This window comes from Saccostrea cucullata, unplaced genomic scaffold (assembly GCF_032062105.1).
Source record: "Saccostrea cucullata isolate Sc308-1 unplaced genomic scaffold, CSIRO_AGI_Scuc_v1 ctg571, whole genome shotgun sequence".
Classification (NCBI taxonomy): domain Eukaryota; kingdom Metazoa; phylum Mollusca; class Bivalvia; order Ostreida; family Ostreidae; genus Saccostrea; species Saccostrea cuccullata.
The window spans coordinates 464004-473150 of NW_026932178.1; the positions used below are offsets into that span (position 1 = coordinate 464004).

At 35.0% G+C, this 9147-nt stretch overlaps 1 protein-coding gene across 1 annotated transcript; it reads left to right on the forward strand.

The window, feature by feature from the left end:
- The first annotated feature begins 5012 nt into the window (after window positions 1–5012).
- Window positions 5013–7085, forward strand: LOC134234592 (uncharacterized). The gene has a single exon (XM_062716668.1). It carries the CDS (start codon window positions 5013–5015, stop codon window positions 7083–7085), a length of 2073 nt encoding a protein of 690 aa, XP_062572652.1.
- Window positions 7086–9147: the final 2062 nt, after the last annotated feature.

Here is a 9147-nt window from a genome sequence, read left to right on the forward strand (position 1 = left end):
AAGACTCAAGATGTGGACCAGTTAACTGAAGCATATTTTCCATTTCATAAAACATTGTTCTGCATAATTTGACAAGAGGCCAAGGGGCAACGTCGCACACCTGAGCAACTAGCTACTAAAAGTAAAAATCGATAGAGTATTGAAGTTATGATATAAAAGTGGGTTCAGGGGAGGTGGGGAGGCTCTTACAGAACAATGATCGTTTTTCGAAATGGCGCAGTTCCATCGCGTTCACGCAAATGGTAACATTTCCTGAAGATGAGTCGGTTGTGATCGCCGAAAGCCAGTGATGAAAATCCCAAACTACAACTAAAGTGGAATGACCAGCGATAAAGACTATACACAGAGATTTTATATAACGTAAGATATTGCACAAGAAATCTGAGGTAAACAGACAACTAATCCGGCCTTTAAAATATTATAATCCAGGTTGAATATATTGTCTTCTACTAAACCCCAAACAACGCGACGATATCGCAAAATCTTGCAGGCATTTCCAATACAAAGAAAATGGAGTAAATCTGAGAGCGACACAGGTAGAAATAATGATCTTGTTTGTAAAATAGGTGGTAAAAACCCCAGCATCAAAGTAATTATGCGAAAATAAAGTTCTCGCAAATAAAATTTTCAGCACTCATTAAAAAGAACTCCGGAATCGATGGTCATTCCTCAAGGGGCTCTTAAACTGTAATCAAACTTTTAAAAATACAAAGGTTACTATGTCATAACAGGAAATACAAGAAGTAAAATAAAGAGTGCAATTGTACAAATAAAACTGAAAAAGACATGAAAACTGGTTGAAGACATTTTGAGATTAAAGATCGAAGCCTTGTAGTAGCGAAGTTTAAAGTAGCTGCAGATCGTTAGCTCTCCGAAAAAACAATATTGATAGACCGGAGAGCTACAGTGGCACCCATTGAAAAATCTGTATATTTATTGCGCACAAAAAAGTGCGCTCGGTTCTCAATTTATTTCTACATGTTTTTTAAACTGTAATCTCAAAATATTCCTAACATATTCTTTCGCTGATTCCACAACCAAACATTTCTCATAATTGTTGTTAATAGTCCTCCTGACCCTGATATTGTAATCATCGAACATTTCGCTTATTAGTCCCTTACCGGTGAAACCGGCGGGACTATAGGTTTCCTCTGCGTCCGTCCGTCTGTCTGTCTGTCCCAATCAGTCTGTCCCACTTGGTTTTCCGCACTTTTTTCTAAACGCTTACAGATATTGAGCTGAATTTTGGTATGTGAGTGATACTTAATGAGTTACAGATCAAGTTTGAATTTTGCATCGCTTCATTGATTTTTGACAGAATTATGGCATTTTGAATATTTTTCATAATCGCTAAATTAAGTTTGGGTTTGAATTGCGCTAACTTCCGATTGTCGACAAAAATAAGAAGCGAGGAAAGGACGGTGAAGAAATGAGTTAAATTTTTGTCTTTATGTGGATTATTTTATTAGTTTTAAGGCATTTACAACTTGAAAATCTTTCAGTTTTACCTTGGACATGACTTTTGCTTATTATAAAATGACATCCTGAAGAAAAAGGGGAACCCGGTAGGGGACATGTATTGCTTATGCAATACTCTCAGAATGCTTGTTTATACTGCCAGTTTGGTTTTAAAAGATAATTCGGTCCAATATGCTTCTTTCAGATGTCAACTACGAGAGGACTTGATTTGAAATCTTTCCTAATTTTCAATTGAGGAAAGAATTTGGAGGAAATAATCTAGAACCGAGCGCACTTTTTTGTGCGCAATAAATTTACAGTTTTTACAACGGGTGGCACTGTAGCTCTCCGGTCTATCAATATATTTTTTTCGGAGAGCTAAAGATCTGCAGCTTAGTTTAATGTTGAAAACGGAAACCTGATAAAACATTCAAATGACCAAAGAAAATAACTTTTAAAGTAAATAAAACATTAAAAAGTCATTCAGCGAAGGTTTATTGATCCAGATATGAAATTGGAGAGGAAGAAACTTAGACAAAGGCCATTTTTCAAAATTAAAGCAAATTTGTCGTCGAAAGAATTGTGCACAGCGGTATCTAAATTTAATTTGAAAATTTGTTATTTTTCAGTTAAAATGAATGATAAGTGGAAATTCAAAATTCAAGGAAAGCATCACGGGAAAGAAAATCTCAGAAGATCATCAAATATGTTCTTCCATTTTATATACAAATCAGGAGGCCCCTCCTTTCCTTATTCAATCATTGAACATTACATCTTGATACCTAAAGGGATAGTAATACCATACAAAAGATTGATTGTATGTCAATCATCATTTACTGAATAGATTGTATCAAAACTTCATGGCAGTGTGTCTTTGAATTTGATATTTGGCCTTGTGAAATAATAACTTCATCAAATCATAGTTAACAACATATCTAAATGCCTATGATCTTGACCTTTGCAAGAGCCACATGGTTTCGTGTAAATCTATACCTGCAGTCCACTTCGATTCAGGTCTTTGTTGCTTTTAGCGTAAGCCTGGGGCAGAACAAACATCATAAACAAGAAATATATGGTGATAACGAACAGTACTCAGGATCAAAAAGTCCATTTAAACAATACAAAATAGGAGCAGAGCAAACACAGACTTCCAAAACATCAGAGGTGGGATCAGGTGCCATGGAGGAGAATGTATCCCCTGCCGAGCGGTCACACCCGCCGTGTGCTCCTTATCAATGTCAGGAAATAACGAGAATTTCCGTCGTCGTCATTGTATCGACCATACGGCATAGAACTTACAAATAAATTGACACTTTTTTGAGGGTGGATAATTACTGTAAAAGCAGAAAATTTCGTTGGGAATCAAATTTCGAGTATATTTGAGCAAAATGACAAAAATGATGGCCAAAACTTACAAATTCTGTAGAAATACAACTAAAGTCATAACAAAGACAAGAATCCTATGGCCTCACCTATGTAGCTTGCGTGATGTCATTCTTTACCGGACCCCCCCCCCCCCTTGTAATACCTATTGTGACTCTGCCACCCAACCCCCTGGGTTATGATTTTTCAATTAGGAATCTACACTAACCAAGGGTGCCTCCACATAAGTTTCACCTTCTTCTCTGGACAATTGGTTCTTGAGAAGAAGATTTCTTAAGTTTTTTCATACATATTTCTTTGTTAAAATTGGATTCCCTATTGTGGTCCCACCATATCCTAGGGGTTCATGATTTTAAAAATTTAGAATCTTAATTACCCCAGGCCCAGTGGTTCTTGAGAATTTTTTTTAAAGATTTTTTTTTTCTATTTATTCATTTCAATGTAAAATATGGATTCTCTCTTGTGGCCCCGCCCTACCACCGGGGGTCATGATGTTTACAATTTAGAATCTACACTACCCAAGAATGCTTCGACACGAGTTTCAGCTTTTCTGGCTTATGATTTTTGAGAAGATTTCTAAGATTTTTTTTCGATATACATTTCTATGTAAAATTTCATATCCTTATTGAGGCACTGCTCTACCCGAAGGGGTAATTTGTATTAAATTAATACCTTTTTAGGTACATGTAATAAAATCTTGATGTACAAATGGAAAATCAAGCTCAAAATTCAATTAAAACCTAATAAATTGGTAGGAGAGCAAATACGGACCTCTAAAACATCAGAGATGAGATCACGTGCCATGGAGGGGTAAGCATCCCCTCAATAGGTAGTATCCAGAAAGTTGGTTGAAAAGAACCAGGATATTTGTTCGGAATGCGGGATTTTTTCACAAGCAGGGGTCTGGGAGGTTGCCTTTAGGCCCAAATTAAAGTAGGTAGCCCTAGTGCAGGTCCATAGAAAAGTTTTTTCCTCTCTTGTTTTAATTTAAGTATTTAATCTATTCTACCTTTATCAAAGCTTAACAGGTTTCATTTAAAACTATGACTGTTTTTGTAGACCACAAACAAAATATTATATGTGCATGCATTTCCTACGTATTTTTTGTTCATTGAAATTTATCTCTTAAGGTTCATTGATACTCCGATAAGAGATATAATTCTTAACACTTATTTTTTTATTATTCCTTTATGGATTTGCCAAGTTGGTGTCTTTTTTGCCCAATTTTCCCCGCAAGCTATGCTATAATTCTTTTATTTTATTAAAAGACACATTTTTTGGAAAATCATTAAGGCTCAAGCAACATTTTATATGAGTGAGCAGGGAGTTTATGAACCTTAAATATTAGCTGTCATAAATGCCATTCACTGATTTTATCTTCAATGATACAAAAAGGTAATATAAATCAAAACGAAAGTAGACGGATTTTTTTCTTCTAAATATTTCACCTGGAACTTTTCAGATTTATCTTTTAACATGGACTCCATTAGAGGTTCTCAAAATTATTTAATGTAAGTTTTAATGACGAATGTATGACTTATAAAAATGCTTATATCATGTTAATCAGTTTCTTTTAGGACTTTGATAAATAGATATTAACCTTAGAACGATTGAAACATGCCAAGCATTTTATAAGGTAAATAATAGTGCTATGGCACAGCACTGACCTCTTAGCCAATTTGGACCTGCTATTTTGACATTTATTTTCCTTGAAAAGGTTCGATTCCATGTGTATCCCATCATAGACCTAGGCATTAAGAATTAAGACTACAGTATACATGGAGATACATTTCAATTTCAGCATGACTATGCTATGACTATGTTTTGCTTTTCTGGAGATGAGAATATTTTGGTTCATATTTTCTCAACTTTCTATATAATTTCATGACTTATGGGATGCTATATAAGCATTTCATACAAAAGTTTTTAATAAAATTCTTATTTAAAGTTATTGACAATGCGAATTGTTAATGGTGTTTGATCGACACATCCTTGTACTTTCAAAATATCTCATTTTAACTTTATCAGAATACTTCAGATAACAGCTATTTTATTGTATATTTATGAAAAAATATTAAAACTTTAATTCAGAAAATTTGAGTAGGAATTATGGAGATATTTCTAAACATTCTTAAAATCTGCAGGTATGAGGTTATTTTTTTTTTTGGAATATGAATAAATGTTTTTCTGATGAATACGATATTGATTTTTTTTATTTTACCAGTAAGAGAGCCATACAACAGATATCAGAGTCAGTGTTTGTGGGACTGTGTCGTAAAGTGGGGACCTCACAAGTGGTGGCCATGAGGAGAGATGTGATGGACATCAGTGAGATAGTGGAAAATCAAGTGACAAAAAGTGATGAAGACAGTGTGATGGTGAGTGGAAGTCAAAGAGAAGGATTCAGACTAGAAAGTTCAGATGTAGACTTTATGTTTTGGCCAAATAATCACCGTGTGATCTGGGACTTATCTCAGTCTCAATATTACAACACACGCAGACAAACACTGATCCTCTGTGACTGTTCTAATAGTCCACCAGGATACACTTTGTTATATTTACTGTCACCAAGCATGGATAGAGGAATCCAGAGAGCTTGCAATATAATGTATAATAGACAATACATATCTAGTTCTAATTACATACAGGTGATGTGTTCTGCATTAATAAGCAAGATGAGTCGGCATGGACCTTGTGCAAGTGGGACAATCAGAACAATAGAATATGATACTGCCCACTGTTTTGTATGTGACTTTTGGCCGCCATCTGCCTCCTCATGGATAGACAGATGTCACTCTTGGCCCCCACCTTATTTTGTGGATAACATAATTAAAAAAGGATGTCACTTTGTAGCTATCGGGCATAAGCTAGGATGTCATGAAGACCTTGAATGGAGAATTTCTTTTTCTCTAGCAGAGCAAATACTTGTGTATGCAATGAACCATTGTCAGTTCTTAACATACGGCCTACTAAAATTGTTCTTAACAGAAATATTCAACAATGGAGTAGGTGATGAAGATAAATTACTGTGTTCCTATCACATGAAGACGGCAGTTTTCTGGGTGATTCAACAAAATACAATACCTCACTGGTGTCCACAAAATCTCTTGGAGTGTTTCTGGGTCTGTTTTAAACTCATCCTCAAATGGGTGTATGAGGGGGTCTGTCCCAACTTTTTCATTCCAGATAACAACATGTTTCTGAGTAAAATTCATGGAAAAAAACAATATGAATTATTTATGAGACTGCATGGGTTGTATGAAAAGGGTCTAACATTCCTGCTACACAGTCCGACCATCCGGCCTTATATTATAAATGTCCTTCATAACCCCAGACTCTCCATCTGTACAGATGAACATACTCTGATTTCTGAGGCTGAGTTTGATAACAACCTATACAGTGAAATACAGGCACATGAAGCACTACACAAATTAAACATACATAGTTATATGAGATCTCTAGAAACAAAACAACAGATGATAGGTTTACCCTTCCTGACACAGTATCAAAACTTACTGATTCAGAGTCGTACAGTTTATGTCCTTCGGAGCATTGCTTTTATATTTCACATGGAAACATACACACATAAAAACAAACTGAGGTATAGAGCTGATAAAAATTCCTGTCACATGCTGAAATTAGCAACCAAATTTGGTTGTATTACTGATATGCTGTTCATAGCCATGTATTATTACAAGACACTTAGATACATGGAGGCTTTATCTATTATAGAGATGATAAAGGTCAAGTTAGCAAAGCCATATGTGATGTATATGTTACATGTAGATAAAGAGATGTATAATAAGGCTGTAGGAGGACGGTCCTGGTCTACAAAGATGAGACAGACTGTAGCAAGGAATATCACTCTTGACAATGAAATCCATTATATCAGTGAATTGATACCAGAACAACAGTCTGCTCTACAGAATGAGGAGGCCACCTTATATGTCCCACCCTTTATACTGTTATACATGTTAGAGATTTTGTGCTACAGACATGTAGACACAATGAGAGTACAAACAGCTCTAGATGATCTACAAACCCTAGTTCAATATGATCAGGGACAGCTTATACCTTTACCTTACAGAGACATATCGTGGCAGATTCTGGGGATCTGTCAGCAGGTGACAGGGAACCTCCAGGCTGCTCTATACTCATACCAACAATCTCTCAGACAAGATCCATTCAACTGCATACAAACAGCTACACAAATGAGAATAGAACAGGCAGGATCACTTAATTAGTAAAATAAATACCAAACACTTGTGAAAAATTACCTGACAGTGTTTACATTCTTGTATTTCTCATTTAATTGTCTCTGATTTATTCTTTGATTTAAAATACGAGGTCGTTGGATATCATTGAGTTTCCTTTGCCTAGCTGCTGCTTTTCAGCAGATTTGTTTAAACATTTATCCCATCTTTATTCCAATGAAAATGGTTGTTCTTATACTATGTTAAAAACCAATTCTGTTACCTAAAACATGGAGATGTTGCAATGTCACCGTTTAATGTCAAGCCTTGATGTATTATAGAGATCTTTTGAATTTTTTCCCATTAGACAAATCTGGGCTTTAAAATTTGACTCAAAGTTATGTCTAACTTTAGTTTTATTGTCTATAAGTCAGAAATAAATGAATTTATTATTGTTATAAATGAATTTCAGTGTTTCTTTTAAGAAAAAATCTGCTTTGGAAAATTAGGGAATAATTTTCACTAATTTCACCTTTTGCATCAGTCATCAAGGCAGTTAAAATAAGTTTAATTTTCAATGAAATGAAGAAGAAATATCGTCGTTATACCTTTATTTTTTTTTTAATACAAATTTCTGCGATAAAAGTCTAACATTTCTAATATTTTGATGAGCGGGCATGAGAGATCGATCTTTGACTACTGAGTGAGATGTTGGACCAGTCGTTGGGATGTTTACGTCACAGAATGGGTGGAACTTCATCTCATTTCCATTCGTTGGTGACGGACCTGATGAAATCGACAGTACAAAATACATGTATGTCCAACAAATAAAAACGAAAGGTATAACAAAACATTTATTTCTCAGACAAAATGCGTTTTTTCGACCCTCGAACCAAACTGTCTGCCTTCGGCCTAACGGCTTCAGACAGACAGTTTGGTTCTTGGGTCCGACGAAACGCAAGTTGCCCTCAAATTCAGTCAATAAATGTATCTTATTTAGGAGGCAGGGGGGTCAACAAATTAACTTCTGGAGAGGACTTATATAGGCTGCGTGATGTCCAATCCAATAACTGTATGTAATCTTACTTACATAATAAAATATTGCTTAAATTATTTAACAAATTAACCTCAAATTAACCATCAGATCATTTGGCAAAGAAAAAAAAAATCATACATTTTAGTTTTAAAATTTGATAATTTTTGTATATCTTTAGATGGAGCTCTTCTTTTAAAGGAGATCAAAATAGTTTGAAAATGCTGCCACCCCCAGCCTCTTTAAAAAAAAGAGTTGGTCAAATGACCAGAACAGGTTCTCAAGGTTAGAAGTATTTGCCTGAAGTTAATCTCACTGTTAACCCTAACTATCTGCCTTCAATAATTTTATTGTTCAGTTTACCGTCCACCATCTGCCCCCTCCTGCTGGGTAGATGATTTTGTCCAAGAGTTACAGTGCGCTACCTGCTGTGACGACCAGGAAGTGATTATTGCAGGTGATCTCAATATTGATATGCTTAAAGAACCCCCGCGGAGTTGGTCATCTGCAATTGTAGACTTTGGATTAACACAATTAATTAACACCCCAACAAGAATTACTAATAGCTCTAAAACTCTTATTGACCATTTCTACACTACGCACCCTGCTAACATATGTGAAATAGCAGTACCCCCTGTAATGATGTCTGATCATTATCCTATATGTGCCACACGAAGATCTAACAGCATGCAACGAAAAGGCAAACATATTGAAATACAATACCGTGACTTCAAAAATTTTAATGAAACAAACTTTTTGCATGATTTAAACAATGCAAATTTTGATGAATTAATTCTACTGCATGATCCCAATGACATTTTAAACGGTTTTTATGATATTTTCAATGCTATAATCAATAAGCATGCAAAAGTAAAAACAAAGCGTGTGAAATCAGAATTCCGCACTAAATGGTTAACTCCAGAAATAAATAATGCTAGGAATTTTCGAGATCAATTTCATAAACAGGGAGACATGGATAATTTTAGACTTTGGAGGAACAAAGTCACATCTTTAATAAATAATGCAAAATCTACATATTATAAGGAAGTAATTGAAAATAGTTCTACTTCAAAGGAAATG

Bases quoted from the DNA above. Each gene is read 5' to 3' on its own strand.
- LOC134234592 (XM_062716668.1), top strand. From the start codon at position 5,013: ATGAATAAATGTTTTTCTGATGAATACGATATTGATTTTTTTTATTTT.